Source organism: Penicillium arizonense (genome assembly GCF_001773325.1).
Source record: "Penicillium arizonense strain CBS 141311 chromosome Unknown PENARI_contig012, whole genome shotgun sequence".
NCBI lineage: Eukaryota > Fungi > Ascomycota > Eurotiomycetes > Eurotiales > Aspergillaceae > Penicillium > Penicillium arizonense.
Window position 1 is genome coordinate 144,586 of NW_019173289.1, and position 27,952 is coordinate 172,537.

The following is a 27,952-nucleotide window of genomic DNA, read 5'->3' on the forward strand; positions in this document are numbered from 1 at the left end:
TTTAGACAACGATACCATTATGGACCTCCTTCAGAATTCCGTGATTGCTCCCCTGCAGCCCTACCTGGAGCCTATTGTCTCCGCGATCCCTGAACCTGTTCACGATGCCGTCGTGTCCTTGATCGGAAAGCCCTGCCACAGCGCGCTCCTCCTCGACCTCGATGTCACCAAGGACCCTGCCTGCACGTCGCTGGCCATTTCCAAGGCCCTAGGTCTGGCTATCGTTGGTGCCAGCGCAGTTGTCAAGATTCCGCAGATCCTGAAGCTGATCAGCTCCCGTTCCTCGGCCGGTGTCTCGTTCGTTTCATACGCCCTTGAAACTGCCAGCCTGCTCATCACCCTCTCCTACGGCGTGCGCAACCAGTTCCCATTCAGCACATATGGCGAGACTGCTCTCATTGCCGTTCAGGATATCGCCGTTGGTGTTTTGGTTCTAAACTATGCTGGGCGCTCTGCGGCGGCTGCGGCTTTCGTGGCTGTTGTCGCTGCTAGTGTGTACGCTCTGCTCTTTGATCAGACCCTTGTGGATGCGCAGACCATGGCCTACCTGCAGGCTGGTGCGGGTGCCTTAGGTGTTGCTAGCAAGGCGCCCCAGATCTATACCATCTGGCGCGAAGGAGGAACCGGACAGCTGAGCGCATTCGCGGTAAGTCTATGTTTGCGCAGTACGCACGTTCTCGCCGTATACTAATAGTTATTGTCTCTTCTAGGTCTTCAACTACCTCGCCGGATCCCTCTCTCGCATCTTCACCACCCTCCAAGAAGTCGACGACAAGCTCATCCTCTACGGATTCATCGCTGGCTTCTCCCTCAACGTGATCCTCGCCACACAAATGCTCTGGTACTGGAATGCTCCGGCGCCCAAGCAGAAGGCTTCCCACACAAAGGTCGCCGAAAAGGTGCCGTCAGCCAAGAGCACTGGAGCATCGCCCAAGGGAGGCGCAAAGACCCCCACCACCCGCCGACGGGGCTAGAGAATAGCTTCTTCTTGGACCCTTTCTATTTTTCCGGTTAGGTTATGTCTTTAATAACGCTTTCTGTTGTCATTTCATTGGCCAGGGCAGCCACGTCAAGTCGTATTCATCAAGATGGAGCTCAAGTAGAACCATGAGTGCAACCCGGTATGCGCCGTCTCGTAGATAGCACTACCCCCAATGCCCAATAGACCGAAGAAGCTACTGCATGCGCCCAGTAGTCATATACTTCAGAATATCGTCCAGCGGCACAAAAGGCTGCACAGGATGCGGGTGCCTCACAGCAATATCAAACTCCAACCCCCCACCAACAGACTTCCGATGAACACCAACAATATCCATCTCCTCCTCCTCTTCCCCTTCCCCTTCACTCTCCTCCTCCTCAGACCCCAAATCATCCTCTAGCTGCCTCCTCAACCCAGTGACAACATTCTGAATCCCACTCTCCCGCTCCTCAAGGGTGAAATTCCCGCCCCAATTCCTCCGTCTAGCCTCTTGGTTCGCCTCAAGCGGCGCCCACTCCCATAGCTGCGCAAGCTCTGCCTCACTGAGTTTGTGGTCGGCACTTTCAGCCTCGACAAGGCGCGACGGGGACGGGATGGTACTTTGGGACAGACCGCCTTCCGTGCCTGCGGCGCGGCCGCGCGCAACCCAGTCTTCGACGCGGGGGTCGAGTTTTGTGCGGAGGAGTTGTTCGAGAGTGGGTGCTTGTGTGCGGCTTGGGTATTCAGGGCTCGGATAGGCGACTAGTGAGGTGAAGAGGTCGCGTTGCTCGGAAAGTTGTTCGGAGACGCTGAGGAGGTTGTTGGAGATGATGCTTGCTTGAGATTGGAGGGAGGACCTGGGGCTTGTCAGTATGCTGGTCTTGGGGGTTTGCATTGGGGGTTTTGTTCTTTGTCATTGGGTTGGTGGGCGAGCTGGAGTGCTGGGACTTACCACGGCGGAAGAGGGTCGCTTGAGTGTAGGCTGGTAATTAGTGAGCCCAGTGAGCGGGTGAGCTGTACGAGTCGCTGACGTGCTTGCTCGAGGACTTTGATTTGTTCTTGAGTGAGGGTAGACATGGTGGGCGATGGGTGTCAGGATATTGTCGGGGAAGAGAGTTGCGGATAGGTGAGAAGCTTGTAGATCCACCGGCCGCAGATCTTCTACGGACTGCACTACATATTTATTTTTTATATTTTCTGGCTTGACTAGGATTCGTACAATGTGGATAGTAATGTTTCAATCCTCAAAATGCCTTTGAAACGTCTCTCTAATGTACCTCCTTCATGTATGTCTCTAATATAACGTTACCAATGAAGCTCTTCAAACCATTCCAAATTGCCACTCACTCGAGCAGCTCCGACTGTTCTATCTCGAGCAGACCTGTTCATTTTCTGTGGGATCTAGTATGGCATTTAATAGCGTTGAACCTTGGACCCTTGGGAAGAACAGAGCCTGCATAGCAAACTGCGAAAAGAGGCGTGGGTTTGTTTGACCTCGCCAGGCCACCTGATGGACAACGATGGGGAGCAGAAGGATGGGATGGTGATACCTCCCAATGGAGCCTCTGAAGGGATTACGGCGTCAGATCTGACGCAAAGAGTTATCTTATTGCTTGACAAGCCATCTGCAATCCACAGACGATACTTCTTTTTAGAGTCTCACTAATTCTCTACACACAGTATTCAACAATGAAAGCAATAATACACCTTGCCAGGAATAAGACTTCAAGACTGTAGATACCAATTAATCCCACGGCGAACAGTCCAGGTGTACTCCGCGCAAATAGCCTCTACAGTACATCTTCACCTATCACCACACAACTACTACGACCAGCAAAACCCCGAACAAAGCGCTACGAACACACCCCTTCGGCCGAAACCGATATCAAACCCGCCAAAAATAAGCACAAAGAAAACAACCCCCAAATCCAAAAATAACCTCAAGATCGACAACCCCCTCATTGGATCCCTGGACCCTTGGCAGAGCGTGCTGAAACGCCTACAGAACGCCCGCGGACCAATGCGCTCCTGTGACAGGTGGTTTTGACTCCTGTCCAGCGGTGCCCAGAGGTCATCGTAGCCGATCTTCTCGTATCTGCGTTGTGTAGGTTTGTGTTTTGGGTGTGGGCGTTTTCTTGGGCGGGTCGGGTGCTATTTTGGGATTTGGGCGGTATGCTTTTGTTGCTGGCGGTTGGGTTGGGGGATAGTACTTATATTGGGGTTGGCGCCCTTTATCGTGGGGGTTTTTGGTTGTAAATAGTGTCGAGACAAGGGTTTTGTACTTTTCTCTTACATTTTTTGTTCTTTCTTTGGGTCTTTACTTAGGTTGGCTTGATTTCTTGTGGACTTTTGGCCGTTCGACTATTGACTATTGGCAACTGACAACCGACTATCGACTTTCGACTATTCGACATACATTCAAGCCAAGACACACAGACGACACACACTCATGCCGGGGATATATCGGTGCAGTAGGCGCAGATCAACTCAGAACAACTCCATGAAAAAAACAAGACCCAAAGCGAAACACATGAAACAACGCCGTCGACAATGATGTGAGCTGATATCCTGATCTCATTATGTTCCACCCATAGCACAAGTCCCTCGGTTGCCTCTTACCCGAAGGCAAGAAAACACCAAATGAATATTTCTATTCAGCAGCGCAGAAACAGAAACAGACGAGCTATCTCTATCACTCCCACTGCTGCGGAACCTTCTTGTCAGGATCATGCACATGGGTAGTAGGAACATGACCTTGCTGCTGCTGCTGCTGCAGATAAATCTGATGTTGCTCATAAGCCTGCTGCTGATATTGCACATCAGACTGCTCGAAAACACCCTGCGAAAAACCACCCTTCGACTGCTGACCCTGATACGCAAGCTCCTGCCCACGACCATCATTATCAACAAAGCCAAAGCCAGACCCATGCCCATATCCATACCCAGCATTCGCCCAGCCCTGCTGCTGGTCCCCATATTGGGCAGCGAGGGCCGGGTCGTTCCACTGGTTATACATGCTGGGCGACTGGCGGGTGCGGCGGGCCTTCTTGCGGCGATGCCGAATGAAGAAGAAGCAACATGTTGCTAGGGCGATTAGGATGATTAGGAATCCTACGATTGGGACGGCGATTACCACGCCTAGGTTCACGTTTGAGCCGCCTGAGGTTGGGGTTGTCAGGGACAGACTTGAGGGGAGGAGGGACTGGGTGAAGATTCGGGATGGGGCTATGTCGAAGGTTTTGCCGGTGGCTGTTTTGAAATGGCAGTTGTAGCGGATGGATTCGAGGACTGGTTTGGATGATTAGTTGGTTTTTCAGTTCTTTGGGTTTTGATTGCTGACTTGGAGATACATACAGTTCGCCATGTAGACTTGGGTTGTGGTCAGATTGTAGCAGAACTCGCATGTGTTGACGACATTGTCGGCGAAAGAGACATCGTCGCACCAGGAGTGCAGATTCGACGTGCTGGGATCGTCAATGTCGGTTCTTACAGCAGGCCGAACACCGTCGCACGCGACTGGGCAGGGTGAGGAGGTGTTGGAGATTGAGTCTGGATATCCGAAGACACAGGTTGAAAAGGCATATCGCAGGTTATCTGGTTCAATCTGTTAGTTCTGACGCTAGATCGGACATTTGCGCTTCTCGGAGGTGGCACGACATACACAGTCCCCAGTCAACATCCGATTCTCCAGTTGCAGAAATGTGGAAGTCACTTTCCAACTGGCATGATATACATTTCTCGAAATCCTTCCCGGTGGAGGTTGTGTTATACGACTGATCAAGACATGAAATCTCAGAGGATGTGGTGTTGGTTATTGTGCCACAGACATCTGTACAGGGTGAACCGGCTGTAGTTCTGAGTCCCAAAACCGCTGGAGCCGCAGCCAGAAGGATAGCCAGCATGCTGGAAGACCGTGGAATACCTTCCCAGAGCCCAAGCATACTGGATCGAAGCGAACAGAGCGACAACTTCTGTTCTTACAGCAACCGCCAAGGAGAGAGGGGGGGAAGTAAAGGCAGAGCGCCGTAGGTGAGCGATCACGTTCGCATGAGAAACGGTAACAGTAACTTGGGACTCGAGACAGCTCAGGGCGGGAAAGCTTCTTTTTTCACTGTGAGCCAGCTCTAGCGGTCTCTGTATGGATGTGATGACCAAGTGGAGCAATTGAATCGACGGGCAGGGAAGTTCCGCACTGCTGATGCACCTGCAGAGCTGCTAATGCTTGGGACAGGCAATGGCGAGGATGCGGTCGAATCATGCAGCCCCGTTTTCTCCCAGTGTTGGTCGGCGCTTAGAGACCACCTCACACAGGCTGGTTGGTGATTGCACCTTGGCAAAGAACAGTTGGGGATGGGCCACATCCTACTTGTAGTCGATACGTCGGGGGCGTGACGAGTGTGACGGTGCTTGACGCTTGATTGGTGACTGTGACTGTGATACACTCTGCATATGCACGGGCGCAGATTCCCCTCTTTTCGCTGAACATATTCGAAATGGCTATCGGCGCGCAGAAAAGAAAAGAAAGGGAAAGAGAGCAAAAGAGAGAAAGTATGCGGGAAAAAGAAAAGAAGGTAAATGCCGCTTCTTAAGTGCCAAGCATCCCATACTAATGAGGCAGGAAGTTGAGTAGACGTGGACAGCCTAGAGATTATTCCCCATTCTGTACACAACTAGAGTAATAATATGAATAAATTCATGCAAACCACCGAAATGCAAAATTAATCTTAAATAAACTTGGGCCGACTCCGAATTGGCGTATTGCCAAACACCGCTTACTAAAAGTATTCAAACCAACCACCAACGAACGATATCTACATCCCATAGCTTGTTCATAACATTTCAACCATATAGTTCATCGTAAGAGGGGACCATCTCCTGCCGAAGCGTGGTCTCAGGTTCCTGCTGCTTCGCCCGGGGAGGATGTCTCTTCTCCGGGAAGGGAGTATAGTTCGCAGGAGCATAGTTCGCAGTGTTGTATGCAAATCGGGGAGTAGAGGGTGGCATAGAGGGAGCAGAGACGGAGGAAGCAGCAGTATAACTGGTTCGTCTGGAGCTAGGCGCGCCAGACGCAGAGGTCATCGGGTCCGTCGCACAGCTCTGGAAGCTGCAACGGCGCATGCGCGAGGTTACAGAGAGGGGTGGAGATTTCGCCGCGATATCATAATCAATGGTTTCGCGTGGCGTGTGCGACATATCACTCTCGTAGTCTCGAGGATCGCGAGGGCTCAATCGCGCTGGTGGAACGCCTAATGTATCTCGTTGTTCGTCCTCTTCGTCGCAAGAATCATCAACGATACTTTCGTCGCTGCGCAAACTGGAAGCGCGACGGCTTGATACGCGTCCACTTGGTCCATTTCGGAGATCGCCAATTCCTAGTCCTTGATTTGGCGATGGGCGGTTCTCTCTTTCTCCTCCGCGACGCCGGATGTTTTCGTCAAAATGCCCTGTGGGAAAGGGCGGTTGGAGTCCCACCTGGGATCCTCGAGGGCCTGTGCTTTGGGATCGCCGATTCATAGAGCTAGGACTCTGTTGCCGTACTGAGCCTGCTGGAGTATATCGCTGCCCATCACCGCGATGACGGCTTGGTGAGGCCCTTGGTGCATCGGCGACAAATCCCGCCGGTTGATTCCACTGGTTCCAGGATCCTTGAGTGGGATAGCTGATAGAAACATCGCCCCAACGAGAGTGTAGCTCAGTCGAGAGTCTGCGCTTCCTCTTGAACTTCTTCATGAAGGTCGCCATGGCCTTAAAAAGATTCCTCATAGGGAACACTTGAGGGTGACGCAGTAGGGACAAAGGTGCCAGAGGGAGGACAAATCACTCCCCAATGTGTTGTTCATCTCACAGCAGACCGAACTCCCCACCGAGAGCGTGGGGATCTCAAAAAGTGACAGGCCAGACGCAGAGCAGAGCCCAAAAGGAAACAAAGAGGGAAAAAGTAAGGGCCCGCAAACGGCCTTGAGGTTATATCAGGACAAGACCGTCCATGGAGATTAGTCAACGCATGTCTGGAAAGAAAAGAGACGATCTCGGAAATTGCTTAACGTGTTGGGAGCCTAGCGATTGGAGACTCGAGCCCAGCACTCCGGGTAAACCCCTCTGATAGCCCCCGAGGCGGAATCTGGGATAATAGACGAGCCACAGGCGAAAAAGAAAAAGGAATAATAAAGAAAAGCCCCAGGCAGAAGGACCCAAGCGGGTCGCCGTGAATGAGAGGCTCCGATAGCTGCAGTGTGCGTAAAGGATGCACGCGAGAGGGGTAGGAGTGGATTGAGACCCTTGTCTGTTTCTCCCCCGAGTGTCAAGGAGAGGTTGCGGCGCAGTCAACTTGCGTTGACAGATTTCAAGGTAGCGATAGGTTGCACTGTAGTGTGCGTGTATTGATGCATAGTCGTTGGCCATTGTCTTGGCGTGGCGCTTGTCGAGGGATCTGCATGCGCACCAATATCCAACATGACCGAGATGTGGTCTGGGGGCTGTGACTAGACATGTTATCCTCTGTTCAGGGATGCAGCAGGGTTGAGATAGTGGCAGGGACAGCCATCTGGCTGAGAGAGAGAGAAGAGAGACAAGATGCAGGGATTAAAAGAGGGGGTGGGGATGCCATGGCTACTAGTACTATACAGTAGTGTAGTCACCGTAGTGTAGTCACTGTGTTTCACCGTGCATATCCCTGCCAAGTGGGCTGTTCACTGGATATTGCGCACAAAGGACTAATCTATAAGTTAAGACATTGGCCATATGATCGTCCCGCCACGCTCATGAGAGGCGTTTGACATCCCCATTCACAGGCTACGATAGGCGCCGACAGCACCAAAGGGGAAATTGCGGGATGATCAGACAGATTAAACGGAGACAATCCGACAAGAGATCAGCAATGGCATCGATCGTGTATAGGCGATCGGGGTGAGGTACTTTCCGAATCCTCCGATTTACCAACATGTATAGTACTTGAGACATAGGGATTGTACAGTAACATACTGCATTTTGCATATTTTGACTGAAGATACCCTGAAGACCCAAGTTGAAGATAAGCTTCATTCCCCCATATCTTAGCCCTAACGCAACAATAATCAAAAGCAGAAATTCGTGATAGTCGTAAAAACAAGCCCTCAAGCCACGGTCACATTTTCAACGGAAATTGGTGATCAGCCGCGACAGGACAGGCTTAGGTCGTCTTGGTCCTGCAGGTTGGAGTAGCATTGGCTCAGACACACTCCGTTCGCGGCCCTCCTGTCTTGGCCGCTGTTCAGGAGGTGGAGGCATAGCCGTTTGGCGCCTCGGTCTGGGCACAGGGGCAGGCACAGGTCCTGGACCCGGAGGGACCTGTCCCACCATTGACAGCGGTCGGGACAGGGACAGGGACTGTCTGGCGTCATTGTAATGCACGGCGCTCAAGCGGGAAGACGGGCCCTGGGGGGTGGGGATGGACTGGTTGTGATAGGTATAGGGATGTGGATGTGGATTGAACTCGGTTGGTATGGGTCGAGTTGGTTGGTATCTGGAGGGGTCATATGTCGGTAGAGTTGGATAAGGCGGGGGCTGTTCATATGATGCCCGCGGAAATTGATGTTCCTGTCGACTGAAGTCCGGCGCAAAGGAGGAGAGCGGCCGGGGATGTGCAGAGTGGGGACCTCGAGGCGCTCTCAGGTCGTCCACTTTGTATGCTGGGGGTGGTTGCAGGGGAGAGAAGGCCTCGTCCTCTTGTGCAAGCGCATTCCGTCGTCTGGCCCGCTCCTTGCGGGAGAACAAGTATAGCAGACTGCCAGTCACTGTTGGGGTTAGTTTGGCGCGGTGACTTGCGGCTCTAGCTGCAGACTTACTTGCCAGGAAGATGAGGGTTCCGCCTATTACGCCGAGCACAATAAGCGGGGTCCGAGATGAATTGTTGCCTGATTCAAGAGCGGATTTAATGGACATATCCCGGTATTGTATGTCTCAACAGGGGTATGTTCGTCGGGATAGAAACATCTGGTACATAGACCAAACAATTAAGACACAAGTACCAGACTTGGAAGGCCCAAAGGACAGAGCTTCAATCCTGGAAGCTGAACAGACAAACAATACGAAGAGCGAATACGGATATATAGACCCTGAGCTATCAAGCTCAAGGCTTAATCTGACACACGGTCCCTGTTTCATGGATATTTTGAGACACCGCGACTCGCCATATTAGCTATAGATAGATACTTAATTAGCCATGATTAGCCTCCGACCTAATGCGGGGCTAGCATGGTCGGAAAGTGCCCAAATGTCCAAAATAGAACTGCAAATGCAGGTAAATTATAGCGGTGACCAACAGTGCCGGCGTGCATTAACTGGGCGCCTCCGAAGATTAGCGAATCACCTCGACCCCGATACCAACACCACTTTAAACAAGTGTAAATGGCTATCACAGCCTGTTTGCTAATATTTCCTATTTTTCTCTAGCGTTTGAGATGTCAATCAGCCTTGAACGCCTCGTTGTTCGAACGTGTTATCTCTTACCAGTTCAGGAAAGATATACATTAGGGCTTCACCATACATAGGCCAATGACAATACAATTGACACTTAAACCCATCCGAAAACTAAGGCATTTCAGAAGATATCGCAATAAAACACATTTTTTATTTCAATCTCCAATACCCAACATATCCAACTCACCCCAAAACCCCAGCTCAGCCTCCTACTCCGCATACGCACGATACACAGCCAAGCCCTTGTCAGTGGTAAATTCTAACGCAACACCTTGCCCGACAAAGAAAACCCAACCCTCCTTCAGCTCGACACTCTTGTCACCAGGAATATTCATGTGACCACAGCCCTTAGTAACAATCATCAAACTCGGCCCCAAAATGGACTTATGTGTCTCCTTCTCACCAGCCCCAAGTGTAGTGCACAGAACATTGAACTCGCTGATAGGCGGGGCGTAAACGTCCGTCTTGCCATTCATGCCCTTGTCACTTTTTTTCCGCGGCAGGAATGCGTCTTGGGCACTGTGAGGCACGAAAGTGAGCGCTTGCCCAAATAGCTCGACACTGTCGCGTTCTGCGGCTGGACAGAAACCCGTGCTGATGACGTTGTCTGAGCGCGCCATGCATTCTACTATGTCGCCTTCTAGGTAGGCGTGGATGCTATCTGCTGGGACGAAGACTGCGTCTCCTGGTCCCAGGGTTAAATAGTTCATCAGGAGGGCGGCGACGAGGTTGCCGTTGTCGCCTTCGCCATATTGTTTGACCAGTCGACCGAGCAGACTTGGGATGTAGGATTGTGCTCCTAATTGGGATTCTGGGATTTCTTGTAGGTCTTTGATTGTCTCTGCGATTGTCTGTGGTGGTGCGCTCAGCAGGGCCTTGCATGTTTGTCGTAGGGTCTCGTCGTTGAATTGTCCTGGCTTTGGCACGAACTTTCCCAGGTGGTTTAGTTCGAAGAGGGCTTGGATGTCTCTCAGTGGCTTCCAGCCGGCGAAGAGCTCGAATTTTGACAGCGCGATTGCGATCTCTGGCTTGTGCATTGTATCGCCAAATTTATTCGGATCTTCTTTGTGTAGTTTCGCGGCGAGAGTGAGGTCCGGGTGGATTTGTAGAGGTAGGGCTTTGCTGAATGAGAGGATCTGATCTGTTAGCCTTAGTATGTGGAATATGTCGTTCACTATACCTTTGGTAGGAAAGGAATTTCTGGTCCCCATCGATCGTGAACAGACTTTCCGACAAGCTGCGGGTTCTTCTTCAGGTACTCTCCCAGATGTTCGCCTGTTGACAGGAGATAGGATGGGTTGGAAGGGTATGTGCCCATCCACATCTATGTGAAGATCAGCAAACGAACAATTCCAGTCACTGAACAGTCGGCGTAATGTCGTTACCTCTGAGTAATGCTTAGAGTCGTCGATCTGTGCATTGTTCGGCGTCTTCGACCATAGCTGTGCCGCCACAGACTCCTTTCCTTTCTTTCCCCACGAATCATTCTATTCAAGATAATCTGTTAGTACTAATCGCCCTATAGAAATTTATTGCTCTTTCGATGTTGCGACTACGTACCTTCACGCCGCAACGTAGTTGAACTACTGACTCAGCCATTGTGTTGCAAATGAGGTTTGGAAAGTTGAACTTTGAGGGAAACTGGAGACAAAAACCGATTCCAACACTTTTTGGTTAGATAAAAGCAGAATACAGCAAAATATTTGAATCCGTTTGGAAATGCACGCTGAGATCTCTCTTTGATGGCTACAGTGGTAGACGTACAAATGCCATCATAGTGACTGCTTGTGGCTAATTTGCCAAAGAAACAAGCGGTCACCGCAACAAACGACAAGGTTGCAACTGGAGCAGTCAATATGGGGATATGATCCCGCCAATTGGACCAGTTTATATAATAGTTGAATTGCGTCCTAAGTGTTGCTGATGCATTGCCCTGACTCAGTGTGACGTCATCACGTTACTATACATTCTATTTGGACAGGTGTACCGTGGCTGTTCAACTTGAATATCGTTGTCCGATTTTTATTCTTTTGTCTTTCGATGTGTGAACTTACTGGATACGATGAAGTCATCCCGTATACTCGGTCCTAATTTCCACCGTGGACTCGCTGTTATGTTTACAGAGCTGTCTGCTCGTTCGATCCTCGTTCCATAACCCTAATTTTTATGCAAAATACCAAATAATAGAAGATGTTTCATTCTGAGGCTCAGCAAATAGGCCAGTAACAACCAAAAACGCCAATATATGCTAATGACTCCGTGCAATGATGCTCAAAATCATACAATGTAGCAAGGACTCCGCTAATACAAAAGAAACAAGAAAAATGGCCCGTCACTCGTAAAGCTCATCTGGGTCAGGAACCATGGCCAAGGTCATGGGCTTAACAGAAGAAGCCCTCCTCCGATCAGCTGCCACAAAAGGCGACGTATTACGTCGAGGCGGCAGACCAACATTTCGCCGGGAACTAGAACTGTCCGAGCTGTCTCCAAGACTCGAGCGGAGACTCCGACGATCATCCTCGACGTAAGCACCCCCGCGCGCCATCGGCGTTTGAGACTGAAAGCGATCGCGTTCGTAACCGAGATCTCTTTCATCGATGGATTCGGCTAGTGATTCTCGGCCAGAATAGGATGTCCGATATGAACTGACAGACTGGCTGCGCGGTGCGGCAGAGCGAGAGCTCGATCCTTCAAGATATCGCCCGTTGGTCGGGATATACTTGAATCTGTTGCTTGACTGGGAGGACTTTTCAACTACCTCGGATGTGTAGTCTTGTTGAATCGGTCTGTAAGCGAACTCTGTTCTCTTTTGCTCCACGCGCTGGGCATCCCTCTCGGATGCCGTTTCGCCTCGCAGGTGTTTCGGGCGCGAGGCTAGTCGTACAGATAGGCGACCCGGTCGCAATGCTCCCAATGACAGTGAGTTCCGACGCGAGGCAGTTGATGCTACGCTTGAAACACTCCGGTTGTCGTCGTCTGGGTCATCATCCTTTAATGGCCGAGGGTTTCGGTCTTGTGGAGAGCAATCAGGGACATATCCCGGTCCATATGCTTGCCTCTCCGTGACTGGTCGATGGGGGTTGTCATACTGGTTCCATGATCCATCCGTAGGAACAGAAATGGACACATCGCCCCATCGAGCATGGAGAGGCTTTGCAGAGTCCGACTTCCGGAAGAGGGAAAGAGGGCCGTTGACGATTCCCGCCATGATGGCTGTGTGGAAGTGTAAGTTTGGGTCGTAAGTTCGTTAGAGTTCCCTCCAGCTCCGACAAAAGAGGACATTCGTGCTTGTGGGAAGAGGAACAAAAGTTGGGGGGAGATATAGACTGCAGTCGGTATGAAAAGCCCACGTTCTAATAAGAACTGCAAACACCGGATGACACCGGCTTGAGAGGTGGTCTTTAGGGCGCCAGACAAGACTTGGCCACTTGCACGGCTGGTGATCTCTCGTTTCTGCAATGATCCAGAAACCAACAGTGACAACGGCCTCGGATTGGACGGTGACCGGGATCACGACGAACAAGGATCTCGAGGGGTAATGGAGGGGTCGCTGGCCAATGAATATATCCTTGTTCAATCAACAAAACAAAAGCAAAACAAAATCAAAGCAATCGCACAGTCCTCCAGGGACGTACAGTAGAGACGAAGCTCGAGAGAAAACTGCCAACTCCTACGGAAGGCGTACGGATATAAAGCTTATTCTTTCCAGCCGCCCGGTCCATTTTAGTTCTCCCGAGATGCATGTCTTTCAGTGTAGATTGCATTGTAAACGCCAATATCCAATAGGGCGCGTAGGTTACCGCCCGGAGGTGATGCAGGCGGATCTGCAGGTCTGCGCTTGACAGGGATTATTGTTCCTTAATTAGCTTACGACCCCTCCCTTTTCGGCTCTTAAAATAGAAGTCAATTAACTGCAATTCACAGCTTGCAGTATGCACGTTGCGAGGCTAATGCTTTCATTTCAAATCCTTGATATTCTGTTTATCTGTGAGCAGAGTACGATCGGCTTCCCCCATATTAGGACCTCTCCATCTGAAATTTTGTCTGACGGTTGCTGTATAGCCTGTCCGCAAGGGGGTGTTATAATTTTGACGGCTGGCCCAAAACTGTTGCAGCCGGCTTAGGCGAAACTCGTAGAGTAAGGAATTAATCTAGATTCACATTTAGCGTTCGCAACCTCGCCTCTTGCAAAGCGGTATGGTGACAACTTCTGCCACCGGCATAAGTGTATGCGGAAGGAGGATGTAACCTAGCAGCATATGTAGCTAATTAGCATATTTTTAGAAATTAGCACTAGTTCCATGATTTGCTAATCTCTCCCCATGACGTCTGACTTCATTACTTCTAATGTACATGAGACAGATCATATACTGTCACCCAGTTGCCCTATGAAACGATTTACAAATAAGAAGGTACAGTGGACCAAGGGAAACCACGCAGCTGTGTAAAGTACTAGAAAACCTTCAAACCCCAACTAACGCTCACGCCTCTGGATAAGATAAAAAAGATGCATGCACAAGAATAGACAAGCCCACAAAGGATTATTAATCCAGTATAGTCATCCTGGCCGATTATGGATGTTTGGACTTTTAAGAGCTCGCCAGCAACTGGAATGGCAACGAGTGTGCCTACACTGACCAAGAAATAGTTGTACCATAACGCTTTCCGAAATCTTCTGTTTTGGAAATTTGGGCAACACAAACAGGGGAGAGACTGATTGCAGTGCCGCTCCAAAATCCAAAAAGCACGGCGAACGCCAAAATGGCCGCCTGGTTTGACTTGGATGGAAGCCAGAGGGCGAAAGTAAACACTGAGCAGACAAATGTCGTGATGATCATCACATTGAATCGTCCAAATCGGTCAGCAAAATATCCAGGACGATCCGCCAACTATGGACGCGGCGTTCAAGATAGACGATAGGTTGTATGCAATAGCATCTTCCAAGCCGCGAGATTGAGCATAGGACGGCAAATAAGTCAATGGAATCAGGAGGGTGAAATCGATCAAAACAATGGCGGCCGTCAAATGAGAAGCATGGTTCTTTCAAAGCTCTGATATCGACAGTTCCTTTTTTTTACCGAATTTAAGGATAGTCTGGTCCTCAAAAGCGCGACGCTCAGAAAGCAGAATGATGCACTTATAAATCCAATAATTCTAATAGCCCATGGGAAACCTAAACTTCCCGCGAGATTAGCGATCAAGACAGGAAATATGATTCCCCCAATGCCCCCAGCAGTCGCGGCTATGCCGGTGGCCAATGCGCGACGTCTGAGAAACCAATGAGCTATGCGAGCTATGCTAGGGGTGAACACCATTGATGAGGAGATACCGCCAAGGACACTGAATCCCAGCATGAATTGGTAATATTCTATATGAACGCTTATCATCAGTTTTCGCGGAGTCAGCTCGGTTAGTAGGGGAAAACGCACCTTCTGCAACGCTGAAGATCATCAGTGATGCGACGAGCCCAACGCATTCCGGGATCAGCAAAGGCCTAAGGCCATACGCATCAAAAAAAGGTCTATCAGTCTGCCTGCACAGTTCTGCGTTCTGCAAAGAGAATTAATGGACTTCTTACCGACTTGCACGCTTTCAAAATAAAGGAAAAACATGTACAGGCTGAATATCCAGCCGATGGAAGCTTTCGAGTACCGACGCGCTCGAAATCAGTCTCACCCGTTTACTCTCTTCGATTCTTTGTTGAACTCTGTTTTGCATGACGCCGTACCTTTCACGGTTAGCGTCCTCCTGGCCCGCATTACAGGCAATATCTTAGTACGGTAATATATAATTGCTAAAAATTGCTATCGTATCATCGTTGTATTGGGCTATACCTGTCTAAAACCACCTAATGTACTTGCAAGCAAAACAAAACAAACAGACCAGTTGGCAGGAGATTCGGTCGGCTGTTGGGCAACCATTTCGCACCTCTTTTCCTCCCTTGGATCACCCACGTTCACTCCATTAACGCAGTGAACGAGCTAGGACCCATATTTCAAAGACTCCTTCACGTTCGTCCGAGTCAGCTAACCTGCGGGCAGATAGTCTATTAATTATCTGGTCTTGCCCCGCTCGAGAGATTTGGGTTGCTTCGTCCCAAGCAACTTACCCATCATGCCACGTGGTATAAAAACACACACGGCATTTTGGATCCCGGTATGGCTCCAGATGCCGTAAGTCATTTTGTGCTGCTCTATGACATCGAGGGTTGAGTATAATCTGACTTATGGATCAGTTTTTTCTGCAATGGGGATGGACAACCGAGAACCCGATTACGGATTTTATTTCGCGTCTACACTGGGACCTTACTCCTTTTACTTCTAATTCCAATCATTTGCCTTAGCCTTGTCGGTAAATGGCACAAAACGGACGCCAAATATTGCCCCAGAATAATTCAATGTGAGAATCCTTGCGTGGTTGAGGCGGATCCCGACATCGCAGGCATTGGCGTAAGTTATTCTTAGCCGTTCGTAGCGTGCAGAAACCGCTTTTTTTTAACCCCCCGTGTATTTCATTACTTAGATGCGCGTTTCAACATACACTCAGTCCATATGTAACCTCTTTATCTTCGGATTCTCGTCGAGCTCGAACAGAAAAAGCTCTACATACAGCACGCTCGTCGTCACTTCCTTAGCAATAGTTGTCACGATTGCGATTTTCCTTTGGCAAGGCGCACTGAGCCTTCATCACGCGACTGTTGCTTCGAAATTACTCACAATCACGCTCTTGCCGATGCACGTTATCGAATCCTGGAGGGTAGATTCACCGGGATTATTTATTGCGCAACAAGTACGACTGATCATGTACATTGCCGTGCAATTCTACCTAATCATCCATATGCCTTGTCTTGGAAGCGATCCACAATGCAACCTTTGTGCTCGATCCTCCACATTCTTCATGGGTAGCCACATCGTCACGCCGATCAACCGATCATATCAATTGATTCTGATGCTATGGGTTGTTTACTTCTGGTTCAGGCAGAATCTATGGACATATGGGCCCCTTCACTTGTTTCAATCCTTGCGGACTCCATTGTCGGATACGTCACACCAGGCTTGGCTGTGGTACAATAATGAGACTCGGCGATCACTCACCGAATGGCGGCAGGCAGACCTGCGGATTGTCCGATCTAGGAAACCGAAAGTGTGGTCTATTACCACGATATGGCTGTGGATGGATGACGACCAAACAGCTAGGGAAGGCATCGAACAGCGGAAATGGCGGACGTCGCCGGTTAGTGCAAGACAAATTACATGGTTTTGTAGGGTTTGCGACGATGCAAAACTCGTCATGGGTATTCCACGATGCCAACGAATGATAGTTGCGCTATTTATCGCTGGAATACTGATCGCAAATTGCGAGCGAACAGTGCGCATGAACCTTACGGCATCTGGCAGCAAATGGGGTTATGGCCAGATCTTCGCCCTTGTGGCAACGCTGCCGGCTGTCACGGAGGTTACCAAGTTGCTACTGCGGCTAGGACGAAAACCTAAGTAAGTTGGACAGCTTCCGTTCAATGGGGTAATAATGTTGATTAGTACTAGCCAACCTCTCAAGCGCATGTACACTCTGTGAATACTATGAGAGTACAATATGATGGATATATGTTGGAGTTTGCGACTGCCTCATCCTTCCTCTCCCCTTTTGCCTTTTGATAGGAGCTTCATTCACTGTAGATGAATCCTCTCTCTCTCTTTCTCTCTCTTCCATAGATGTAGTCATCTATCAAAGATTTCTTTCTTCCATGGGCTTCGTCATCAATATCTATATTCCTAGGTTCTAGACAACCTTTGGCCCATACATCCTTGATACGATAGCTATTTTTGTGCCATTATTTATTACCGTACCAAGATACTGCCAAGAGTGTGGGTCGTACGTGTATAGCGTTGTGCAAAATAAAGTTCGAGAAGGATTGAAATGAGTAAAGACATGAGACTAATTTCGAGCGCATCTCTAGCCTTTCAACTGATGATCTGCCAACCAAGCCTCGAACACGCCGATTGTATTCATAAGCCCAATGAGGGCACCATCGTGCAGCAAGCGCCAATATTGGCACTCCACGCGCGCCACCCACCATCTGGAAAACTATGTCGCTGTCTTGTTCCATTTCATTTCAAGGGTCGCTTGAATATTCGCCCTCCGTATTCGCGGGTGGCGTGAAACGCAAGCTTAAACCGTTGCAAACATTTAGCTTCATACTGGCCTCATCCACAGAAATGAGAGAAAATTGCAAGATGCAGCTCTACTCGGAACAACTGCTTTTCTCCCTTCAATGAAAGATCTTATATTAATTCAGAAATTAAGCCTTTTTGGGACGCCGAACACGCTAGACCTTTTTGGGATATCGGCAGGATTAGTAGCCTCTCGTCGCTCCACACAAGGTCAATCGCGTCTCTGATTGGTTCGGTCACAAAGGGCTGACCCCTTGGACGGGACTTTCCCGCTTATCCCTGATTAAGACTAGCGGGAATGCAGCACATATAGCTCTACTCAGTAGCTTGGTGCATTCGTGTGAGTGATCAAATTCCGTAGCATGAGCGTCAGACTGCTGTAAAGGTGCTTTCCACGTCAAGCAACTTTGCACCATATTCTCTGTTTGCACTTTTCAAACTTTCCTTCAAACTTTAAATCACCTGACCTGACAACTTTGTCGTCATTTCCATGTTCGCCTCCAGTTATTCCTCCTTCACCCCCGTGCACGCTCACTATGGACGAAATGGAGTATCTTCCTAAGATGCATGGTGAAGTGATCACTACACCCCGCACGAAGCTTTCGGAGTCTTATTTCATCCCCGAACACGACTGGATCATTCTTCGAAAGATGGATGAGCGTCCAAGCTTGATCAGCCCAGAGGATTTTCAGCAAGGCATGCGCCCCGCCTTCACCGCTGGAAAATATTATTGTCGTCTTGCAGGTGCCGGCAACGAGAACAACTTTGCTTTTATGCGCATCTACAAACAGATTCCTCTGGATGGTACTCGCCTTGACAATGCAAGTGACAGACGGGCCCAGGCCTCTAAGCCACGAAAGCATCCGGAGCCAGAGGCTATGATGCGCCTTACAGGGGACCGATCCACTGCTAGCCCTAAAGTCCGTGGGTACCGAACTGGCATACAAGATGCAAACGACCTTGTCCCCGACGGATATATCATCTATCTGGTATGGGAAGAGGTCAAAGGATTTTGCTCCCTTGATCAGGAGTATTTCTGGAGCCTTCCCTACAAAAAGCGACAGTTCATCCGTGAAAAGTTCAAGATAGCCTTTAGGTCTGCCTCTAACTCTATTATGGCTATACTTTGAGCTGACTGTAATTAGTGAAGTTATGAAATCTGGGTACAAGCCGGTCCCTACAACCCCGTCAAAGATCATAGTCAACAAGGACACAGGTGATGTGTATGCTTCACGCTATCCTTTGCAACCTCGTGCTAATGACTCGACTCGCAGCAAAATCTCCGGTTTTAAATGGGCTGTTCACATAGATCCAGATACGAAATGGACAGACCACTTCTTCGATATTTTTTACCTAGTTCTGTCCTCCTCCAGGAGGGGCAAGCACCTTCCCAACCTGGCGACGGATCTGCAACTTGACGAAAAGACCGGCTGGAGGTGGTGAAAGGGACGGTTACATACGTTGTAGGAAACGAAGTGGAACCTAGGTTGCTTTATGTCGAGCATTTGACCAACTAGCTTGAGAAAGTTACTAGATAAACCAATTTCACAGCGACCTTATTATCACAGTTCCTAATGCTTCGTGGCCGAGGATGTCGCTTCCAGTTAAGCAGGGCAATATGTACTGGTAGCACATATTAACTGATAACAAGGCACAGCTGGTGCTTATATTGGCATAAATCTACGAAAAAAGTATATTGTCAAACCTAAAAGCTATGGTATATCAGAAGCTAATCGGTCCACTTTACAAAACACTACGGATTCAGCTACTTACTATGTAAGACCTACGCCGTAAAAGAAGCTACGAAAACCAAAACACCAGGAGGCTAAGAAATGCAAAACGCAAGAAAATCATGAAATCATGAAAATGAAACACGCTAAAGAATAAAAGCGAAGATAACAATGAGCAAGAGAACAACAACACCAGGACATGAAAGAATCAGTCGGCAAAAGCAAGAACGACACACGAAAGGGAACGGATGTAAAGAAAACGACCAGCGTGAAGAGAGGCAAAACCACATACGAAGACCTCAGCGTTCCATAATCAGATGATCCTTTGGTTCGGGGTTGGTCACAGGTTGCCCCAAAGCAGCTATCCGGGCCAGGTACCAAAAGCATTGCTTTACCGAAACATCGGTGGTGTTGTTATTGTCAATAACGCATGAATATTCCAGTCTCCATAATCCCTGGATCTGGGTGTGACGCAAGAAGATTGTCTGGTTGTATGTTGAGTGAAACCCATAAGGAACTTTTAGGTCAATCATATACTCCACGACTTGGCCAATTGTCGCACGCAAACTGTCCAAATCTTTATTGTCTTCGTCTAGTCGGTGGGCTTTAATCCAGGGGACTTTCAGTTCGCCCACAGCCTTCAGTGTAACTGGAGTACCGCGGGACACGATCGCCACATCTGGGATGTTCCGGTATTGACGGCCAGCCGACTTAAAGTCGGCGAAGCGAATGTCCACACCTCGTGCTTCAGAGACCGCACCAATAACATGCCCAACGGCCTGCTGGAACCTTCCCTGGACACCCGTCTCATCGGCGACATAAACCTGCTCCAATTTGATATCGCGGCCCTTGAGGCTGTGGTCGATGACATTTCCCCCTGATGGGAGCATGCTAGCCAGGACACCTGCCTTAAAGCCGGTCCATGGCGCGATAGGTCCAGTATAGTGGATGTCTTGCATTGCGGAGGATGTAGTCTTGTTCGGTGCCTCTAAAAGACCAGGAAGACGACTTTGGAGCGCGTCACGCGAAAATATCGGCGGCATGGTGTTAGGTAGAGCTGAAAACGGCTGTTTGCTTAATATGCGAATCAAGCTTCACGCGGAGGACGCTTGGGGAAGACTCACGTCTGAGAGATGATGATGGGAACCACGATATCGAGGACGACGACGCTGACGGTGGTGGGGGGAGGAGAGTGATGATTATGGGACACGAGTGATGCTGATGGGACACGATTGATGCTGATGGGACACGAGTGATGCTGATGGGACACGAGTGATGCTGATGCAACGCAGAAAGGGCAGAAAATGGCAGCCAGCGTGAAGTAGCCAAGAAAATACTGTGCTGGAAGGCAGAACATATTCCCAAGCTCCCAAAATCCTAAGTGGAAAAGTCAAGTGTACACTGGCTTCCTTTGAATCTGTGCCTGTCGGTGTTAACCATGCTCGCGAATGTATGCTGCTTTCTGTAGAACAAGGTCATTACATTTTGATATGCGTTTAACTTGTCAAATCTGTATCACGTAAAGGGGTCGCCCTCTTGGTAAGAACTCATATTGTATGTCAGGACCTCCTGCCTGTTATCGGAAGGACCAACGCTCCGTCTTTTGCAATGCATCACCTATTGTTCTACATGCTTCAGCTAGAATTTTACTTTCCCGCACGTATATCAAAGTGACATTGTTGCCGGTCAACAAATTACCTGCTCAATCCCTCACATTTTGATATGTAAATATGTATGTATCTGATACAGTGGATATACTACGTCCATTCAGCCCTTCTTAGATAGTTTCTGGTGCACATGTTTATTGAAAATCAGGCCAAAATCCTATAGTTGATAGTTTGGCTCGAGATTTGGTTCATGAAATAGCGTGAAAGGGGAACGACTGTTTAAGGAAACAGAAATATACTTGTTTACTACAGTACTATAGCACAGAGTTCCTTAATACACACTCTTCAACCACCAAAACCGTAACAATCGGAAAAGACAACCACCCACTGATTGCCGGCTCTGACGGAAAACCCCAATCGGCGAGCAGGGATCGTCAACCGCTACAGTATGAGAATACGACAGTATGTCCGCTGAGAAACCTTCTGCGACCAAGCCTCTGATCTCTATATCAATTGTGGCGATGAATCCCGCAATGGAACGGTGTGCGGAACTAGCGAGTCAGCAGTTGCATTCATTGGCGGCCGTCCCCACAAGGGTACCTACGATTCAACTACTTCGATGATGATGATGATCTGTATTAGGCTAGGCAAGAGGATTCGCTTGTCATGCTGTATGTCGATTAGGGCAGTGTATTGTCCGAGTCAAACGGCCCCCAGACAACAGAATTTGATTTGGCACAATAGGCAATTGTCGGAATCTTTTGGATTAACCTAGAGGACCCAGCTGTCGCACTAGGATCAATTCCCTTGGTGGCCATGAAGATATCAGAGCACTGGGCCACTGAAAGACACGTGGCATCATTTGTTGCCCTCTTGACGAGGACGCCATCTTGTATATAGGGAGTTCCTGCTAGCTCTTGCAAAGACGAGCGTTCAAACTTTGATAATATATCAATACTTGTTTCATGCCCTGCGGCTAAGCTTCTAATTCCGTTGCCCGGATACCAGAGAGGCCCATTTACGGGGTCTAACGATTACCTACTTATCCCTTCTAGTTTTTTGAGACACTGCCAATTTTGCGATGAATTGTAAAATCTTTTTTATTGTAGAGTGAGAATAGCAATATATAAAAATAAAACAACAACATACAATAGTAAGGATTCGCTAGTGGTCACCCACCTAACTATTAAGTTACCGGCATGTGGCTTATATGCGGCTAGTAGTCGGGTGGGTGTCGCCCGGGTGGGTTTAGGGTGAGCACTGCTTTAGCGTCGCACGACTGGGGGTGAGCGGGATGAGTGCGTAATAGGCAGGGTGAGAATCACCTAAGTCGCGCGATCACTGCACTAACTCCCTTAGCTAAACAATAACAGAATGTTATTAGATCGTAGCGTTCTCTCTAAAATGCTAAACTAACTACGGGAGTAGATTTAGAATCCTTTCGCTTAGGCCGGCCCCCTAACAAGCCTCCTTCGGGGACTTCATAGTACTATATAATATCGCCGCTGCCACTCTTTCTCTAATAAGGTAGAAACTAGGGTACATATATTTGATAGGGGGAGCGGAAATTGGGAGTGGGAACAGACTTTTGATGAAACGTAGAATGTTCGAGGGTTCAGTTCCCAAAGCCTAGCCTTGAAGTTCTCCCAGCATAGCTTCTATCTCGCCATCGAAATGTCTCAAGAAATCTTCCAACCCACGCGCCGTACTCCATCCCAGCCTATTACGAGCAAAATCGGCCCGAGCTCGCGCACTAAATGAAACATTAGCATGTCACCCCAAAGATATCAGAAAGTCACATACTTCGATGCCAGGGTGATCTCCACAAGGCTCTCATTGCCTTTGGTGATTTCCGCAGCTGCTTCCTTGAGACTGATTGACTTGACTTCGTTCGTCGCCAGAAGACCCCTCTTGTGCATGGCATCGGCAATACCCTGGCTAACCTGAAGCCATGTATGTTCGCCACTTTCGACGAAGAAGATAGCCTCCGGGCCAGAAGGAAGCCAGCTCTGCTTCTGAATGACAGCACGGAAGAGCATAAGGTAGAACGCGGAGAGGTCGTCCATGTGGACATGGTTCCAGATCTGTCAATACAAACAGTCAGTAAATAAAATAACTTCACCCGTTCGTATTCACACATACGCCTTTGCCGCTTTCAATCACAGCAGCATATCCACGCCTCCGGGCCAAGCGTGCAAGATTAGGGACCTGTTGACTGAGAGTCGCAAATGGACCGGATCCCTTTCCATCTGCTAAGTATGAGCAGGTAAATCAATCTCTTGACATTGATTCAACGTACAAATGGTAGGAGGGACGACGATATACGTCTTCACACCAAGACTCAATCCTGTTTCGACAACGGCAACATCGGCGACTCGCTGTCCGTAACGTTCAGGGTAAGACTTTTCCATGGCATAGATATTGTCCTCGTCGGACCAAATTTTCTCCTGCGCGGTGGCGGTATAAGGGTGGTCGCCCAGAATGGAGGTACCCGATGTCTAAACTGTATCAGTTTCCGCTCTCAGTAGCTGCACAACGCGAAGAAGGAAACTCACATGGATCAAGTACGAGCCTCTTCCTGTGGCCTTCTGTCTCAGAGCCAGACCCTCGATCAGCGCCTTGGCAGAGCTGTCATGGGAGGCAGATGCGGCATTGATCACAACTGGAGAAACACAGTCAGTTAAAGAAGGATACATGTGAGACAGATTGATTTAAATACCATCATTTTTGGAAGCTGCATCCCTGCAGCCCTCTAAGTCATCCAGTCCCTGAAACTGCAGTGACTTCACGCCCAATGCCTCAAGCTTCGCCGCCTGTTCTGGGCGACGGATGAGGGCCGAAATGCTCAGCTGGGAAGCTTCCGGAGACCGCAGTATCTCGGAGAGAACTGATCCGCCACTATTGGAGGGTCAGCCGGGTTACCCTTCCACTATTTTGCTATTGCTGGACGTGTGAACGTACATGTACCCAGTTGCGCCCACAATGAGCACTTGTGTCTTACTGTCAGCCATTTCGGATTCTTGTTGAGAGATTTTGCCGGCGCGATTTGAAGAAATCAAGAGGTTCTACCAGCGGACTTTAATAGTTTTTTGCCAGAGACTCATGAAATCATGACAACAAGTATGCTCATTACTAATTTGCCCGAAGGTAAAATTCAGAAACAAAACTCTCCGGATTACCAATGTGAAGTTCGAGGAGCTCTTTTGCATTTACTTTATGTTATGAATGCAAAATCATAGAAATGGATCCACAGGTTGGACCTTCCTCGCCTTTGGTGCTTCGGTGAAGCCGGATTTCTAATCAGGTGGGTACTTTGCTGAGCCAGCAACTGAGTCTGTTGGACCATCGGACGGCCGAGAGGGAGGACCAGGAAAACATTGAAGAGAATGAGGCGATCAAGGAAAACGAAGACGACACTGCGCCTATCAGCGATATTGACGAGATTGATCTTTGGTCTACTTGCTTTTTGAGGGCAGAATGCCAGCGAGGGTCGGAAGGGCCGATAAGTGGGGCGGCCCTACCAACACTAAATGGCACCACCCTTATTTTATCCCGGCTGATGTTAGCTTAATGATCAACATTGGAGAAGGAGACCTATATAAACAAACTCGAGTACTTGCTGGCTCATAAGAACACGATTGACTTGAGAGCCAAGAGCCTTTTAACTACCTTTTCATAGCTCTAGGTATTGTTCTCGTCCACGACAATTGGATCTAACCCGGAAACATCAACACCCTGCCCTAGCGAAGTTCAATAGAGATGGCGTAGGGACGTATATCAAATACTTCTATACATAACTGACCTAACCCTCATAATCTCGCTGAGGCCGGTCTGCGGAATGAAAAATCTCCAACGCTGCATGCCCACCACTGATATTCACACGCCCATCAACCTTGCCACATACTATTCATCCTTATCAAGGCTCTTGTAATATTTTGACACTGTTACCATCTGTTTATCCGAAATAGGGTGTGAGATATAACAAGAAATCGTGACCAAAGACCAACCCAAGGACGAAAAGTGACTTACAAAAAGCAATATGGTTCTTGATATCCGCCGCTGCATCGTAGGGTTCCCGGTAATACCACGCTGCGTTTTCAAACGTCTGCCCGTCCACCCTCACATGCCAGTAAGAGGCGTAGCCTTTCCAAGAGCAAAAGGTCGAATGATCGGAATCTTGCAAAATGGAATCATCGATGATTGCTGAGCGGGGAAACTATATTTGAAGTTAGCCAATATTGCGAATTAAATCTCGTAAAGCTTACATAGATGTTATTCTCCACAGTCTTCCAACTCGATGTCTCTGCGATGATGCGGTCGCCTACTTTGGCGAGAGCTCGGGGCATGGTGATAGTTCGGGAAACGGAAGGAACGTGAAGCAGATTTGCGTTTTGGATTATCGAGTGGCGGAATCTCGAATTCTCAATATAGTAGGGTAAGTTATATGGGAATTCTCCTATATTGTTGCTCTTGAATACAACTTGATAAAATGGATGTGAGCGCCATCGGAGAGGGACAGTGCTCACACTAAAGAGCGGGCCAATGCGTATCCCCCGTTGGCGCCATTTCAACCCTCCGATTCAAAGCTCCGACGGCGAATAGGATGGGAACGACCTGCAGGTGCCTATCTTACAGTGCCTGGAGATCGAACAGGCTTAAACTGGCAAATCTAGTACTCATATTGCGCGTTGATGGCGCCTTCTTCTCGCAAGTCGCTTTTCCAACTAGGATAGCTTAATGGTGCTAAGACGCGGAAGTTATCTAACGTTAAGCTAGACTTTTTCGATGGCGCTATAGCGTGCTTGTGCGTTGCTCCATGCGCGCGTCTGGGTGGTTAATATATTGCTCGATGGAAGACAATTTTTTGAACTGTTGAACATGTTCTGAAAGGCTTCACTCTTTTTTTAACAACTGTTACTCGCGAAAGCACAGGAACACCATGCCAGGAACTGAAAAATCTGTCTCCTCGGAGCGAGCTAGCAAAGAAGCTACGGACTATGTCGTTGAATCCAAAGATGTGTTCGATAGTTCCGTCTTCGACCCCGTTTTGGCTAAAAAGCTGGCCCTTATCAACACTGCCATCGACAAGATTGGCATGACTCCATTTCAATGGAAGCTATTCTTTCTGAACGGCTTTGGCTACACGGTTGACTCGGTAAGAGCCTTGTATTTATGGTTAGACAAAAAGACCACCCCTAACAATTTCTTCCAGCTCTTGGTAATATGTCAGTCCATAGCAATGCCCGCAGTTACCATGCAATACGGCAGCCCAGACAAATCCCTGAAGGGGATTGCTCTGGCATCACAAATCGGTCTTCTGGCGGGCGCAGCTATTTGGGGCCTATCGGCAGATATCATTGGTCGCAAAATTGCTTTCAACTCTTCCTTGTTGCTGGCGGCGATATTTACAATTATCGCGGGTGGGATGCCCGGTTACATTTCATTCGCGACATTGTTGGTTTTACCCTTCTTCGTGCGCCGTAATGGTCTGTTAATGTTATTGATAGGGTTGCTCTCTACTCCGCGGCCGTTGGCGGGAATTACATCCTGGACTCGGTTACTCTCCTGGAATTTCTGCCCGCGAATAAATCCTGGCTGGTCACCTTCATGTCCATTTGGTGGGCAGTGGGATATACTATTACAGGCCTGCTTGCATGGGCATTTATGAGCAACTACACTTGTTCCTCTTCTGCCGGGCCAGGGACATGTACCTACCAAGACAATATGGGATGGCGGTACTTGCATTTCACCATTGGTGGCGTTACGCTCGTGTTGAGCTTATTGCGAGTCTTTTTAATTCGCATCGTGCAAACGCCCCGATGGCTCGTCTCTCAAAATCGCGATGAAGAGGTAATCCAGTTCTTGAGAGATTTGTCGATAAAATATAACCGACAATTTGATCTCACTTTGGAAGAGCTCCGCGGCGAAGGGGATGTGAAGAACACGGAAAAATCAGTCTGGTCCGTTGTCCGGATCAAGGCACACTTCAGTGGTCTCTTTCGAACTAAGCGGTTGACCTGGTCGTTCCTCGTGATCATGCTCAACTGGTTCGTGATTGGGATTGTCAGTCCTTTGTACCATGTGTTCCTTCCATATTATCTCAAATCCCAGGGAGTGAAAGTCAACAGCAGCTCCAACTATCTCACTTGGAGAAACTATGCGATCAATCAAGTCGTTGGCCTGGTTGGTCCTGTCATTGCTGGGGTTTTGGTTGAAACCAAACTGTTCGGCCGTCGAGGCACCATGGCTTTGGGCGCGCTGTTGACCATGGTTTTACAGTTTGGGTACACACAGATCAAGACTCCGGCCCAAAATGTCGGCGTGTCTGCTGCCATATCTGCTGCGACGTAAGTGATGAGCTCCTTTCTTCCTCTCATGATGTCTAACTAGCTGGTTACAGGAATATCTATTATGGAACTATGTATGCGTACACTCCGGAGATTTTGCCGTCGGCGCACCGCGCCACTGGGTATGCCATCTGTGTGATATTCAACCGCGTCGGAGGCATTGTCGGAGTTATTGTGGGAAGCTACGCGAACGTCGAGACAACCACACCTCTATTCGTCTGTGCTGCCCTGTACGCACTTCTTATCATCCTCAGCGTGCTGTTGCCTTTCGAAAGTCGCGGGAAGAGAGCACAATAGGCGGAGAAAGTGGAGTTTATGGAGGAAGATCTGGGAGGGTATATTGGTGATGGATGAAAGTTTGAGACTGCTTAGTTTCAGATAGACGGTGATACCTCACTTGATTCTCAGGGTCTGTGATAGATAACTAAGTTACGGAGAATAAGCGGAATATTCAACTTGGCCATTTTGAATCTAGATTGTTAGTGGAAACCAACCAGGGGCAATGAAACGTCAATCATAGTTAAATTTGAATATGCGGTTCTCGTATTAAGCTGCAGAATGCCATTGGGGGTTATTATGGCGTCATTCGTATCTGGATAAATCGTTTCAAGATAGGGCGCACATACCTCAACAGTTTCTACACATACCGCTAACTAACCTCTTTGTCCCTGGCCTATCGTAT

General features: G+C 48.9%; 13 protein-coding genes across 13 annotated transcripts; 4 read left to right on the top strand and 9 right to left on the bottom strand.

Annotated features, from left to right (window-relative positions):
* Positions 1-19: 19 nt before the first annotated feature.
* Positions 20-974, top strand: PENARI_c012G03292 (putative monosaccharide-P-dolichol utilization protein; the record flags this gene model as incomplete). Its single annotated transcript, XM_022632858.1, has 2 exons — positions 20-646; positions 711-974. The coding sequence occupies 2 exons, from the start codon at positions 20-22 to the stop codon at positions 972-974; spliced, it is 891 nt and encodes a 296-aa protein (XP_022487308.1).
* A 201-nt stretch (positions 975-1,175) lies between these two features.
* med8 (RNA polymerase II mediator complex subunit MED8) lies at positions 1,176-2,035 on the bottom strand (the record flags this gene model as incomplete). The annotated part of the gene is made up of 2 exons (XM_022633074.1): positions 1,176-1,815; positions 1,911-2,035. The coding sequence occupies 2 exons, from the start codon at positions 2,033-2,035 to the stop codon at positions 1,176-1,178; spliced, it is 765 nt and encodes a 254-aa protein (XP_022487257.1).
* A 1,615-nt stretch (positions 2,036-3,650) lies between these two features.
* On the bottom strand, positions 3,651-4,899 carry PENARI_c012G05325 (uncharacterized protein; the record flags this gene model as incomplete). Its single annotated transcript, XM_022632904.1, has 3 exons — positions 3,651-4,246; positions 4,313-4,552; positions 4,620-4,899. 3 exons carry the CDS (start codon positions 4,897-4,899, stop codon positions 3,651-3,653), a joined length of 1,116 nt encoding a protein of 371 aa, XP_022487164.1.
* Positions 4,900-5,797: 898 nt separating this feature from the next.
* Positions 5,798-6,700, bottom strand: PENARI_c012G10935 (uncharacterized protein; the record flags this gene model as incomplete). Its single annotated transcript, XM_022633048.1, has 1 exon — positions 5,798-6,700. One exon carries the CDS (start codon positions 6,698-6,700, stop codon positions 5,798-5,800), a length of 903 nt encoding a protein of 300 aa, XP_022487293.1.
* Positions 6,701-8,089: 1,389 nt separating this feature from the next.
* PENARI_c012G03944 (EGFR-like transmembrane domain-containing protein) lies at positions 8,090-8,878 on the bottom strand (the record flags this gene model as incomplete). Its single annotated transcript, XM_022632869.1, has 2 exons — positions 8,090-8,730; positions 8,782-8,878. The coding sequence occupies 2 exons, from the start codon at positions 8,876-8,878 to the stop codon at positions 8,090-8,092; spliced, it is 738 nt and encodes a 245-aa protein (XP_022487286.1).
* Positions 8,879-9,624: 746 nt separating this feature from the next.
* Positions 9,625-11,014, bottom strand: PENARI_c012G09068 (uncharacterized protein; the record flags this gene model as incomplete). Its single annotated transcript, XM_022633006.1, has 4 exons — positions 9,625-10,551; positions 10,596-10,739; positions 10,801-10,902; positions 10,976-11,014. The coding sequence occupies 4 exons, from the start codon at positions 11,012-11,014 to the stop codon at positions 9,625-9,627; spliced, it is 1,212 nt and encodes a 403-aa protein (XP_022487074.1).
* Positions 11,015-11,747: 733 nt separating this feature from the next.
* Positions 11,748-12,623, bottom strand: PENARI_c012G01885 (uncharacterized protein; the record flags this gene model as incomplete). The annotated part of the gene is made up of 1 exon (XM_022632825.1): positions 11,748-12,623. One exon carries the CDS (start codon positions 12,621-12,623, stop codon positions 11,748-11,750), a length of 876 nt encoding a protein of 291 aa, XP_022487201.1.
* A 4,082-nt stretch (positions 12,624-16,705) lies between these two features.
* On the top strand, positions 16,706-16,990 carry PENARI_c012G07482 (uncharacterized protein; the record flags this gene model as incomplete). Its single annotated transcript, XM_022632966.1, has 2 exons — positions 16,706-16,908; positions 16,960-16,990. 2 exons carry the CDS (start codon positions 16,706-16,708, stop codon positions 16,988-16,990), a joined length of 234 nt encoding a protein of 77 aa, XP_022487076.1.
* A 1,132-nt stretch (positions 16,991-18,122) lies between these two features.
* On the top strand, positions 18,123-19,029 carry PENARI_c012G05030 (uncharacterized protein; the record flags this gene model as incomplete). The annotated part of the gene is made up of 2 exons (XM_022632901.1): positions 18,123-18,682; positions 18,732-19,029. The coding sequence occupies 2 exons, from the start codon at positions 18,123-18,125 to the stop codon at positions 19,027-19,029; spliced, it is 858 nt and encodes a 285-aa protein (XP_022487082.1).
* Positions 19,030-19,615: 586 nt separating this feature from the next.
* PENARI_c012G07195 (uncharacterized protein) lies at positions 19,616-20,359 on the bottom strand (the record flags this gene model as incomplete). The annotated part of the gene is made up of 1 exon (XM_022632959.1): positions 19,616-20,359. The coding sequence occupies one exon, from the start codon at positions 20,357-20,359 to the stop codon at positions 19,616-19,618; it is 744 nt and encodes a 247-aa protein (XP_022487229.1).
* A 2,193-nt stretch (positions 20,360-22,552) lies between these two features.
* PENARI_c012G00380 (uncharacterized protein) lies at positions 22,553-23,934 on the bottom strand (the record flags this gene model as incomplete). Its single annotated transcript, XM_022632784.1, has 7 exons — positions 22,553-22,676; positions 22,727-23,007; positions 23,066-23,172; positions 23,223-23,421; positions 23,479-23,585; positions 23,643-23,821; positions 23,885-23,934. 7 exons carry the CDS (start codon positions 23,932-23,934, stop codon positions 22,553-22,555), a joined length of 1,047 nt encoding a protein of 348 aa, XP_022487136.1.
* Positions 23,935-24,725: 791 nt separating this feature from the next.
* PENARI_c012G04979 (DUF427 domain-containing protein) lies at positions 24,726-25,269 on the bottom strand (the record flags this gene model as incomplete). Its single annotated transcript, XM_022632899.1, has 3 exons — positions 24,726-24,826; positions 24,953-25,139; positions 25,189-25,269. 3 exons carry the CDS (start codon positions 25,267-25,269, stop codon positions 24,726-24,728), a joined length of 369 nt encoding a protein of 122 aa, XP_022487278.1.
* Positions 25,270-25,862: 593 nt separating this feature from the next.
* PENARI_c012G03802 (uncharacterized protein) lies at positions 25,863-27,567 on the top strand (the record flags this gene model as incomplete). Its single annotated transcript, XM_022632865.1, has 4 exons — positions 25,863-26,078; positions 26,136-26,377; positions 26,431-27,270; positions 27,324-27,567. The coding sequence occupies 4 exons, from the start codon at positions 25,863-25,865 to the stop codon at positions 27,565-27,567; spliced, it is 1,542 nt and encodes a 513-aa protein (XP_022487182.1).
* Positions 27,568-27,952: the final 385 nt, after the last annotated feature.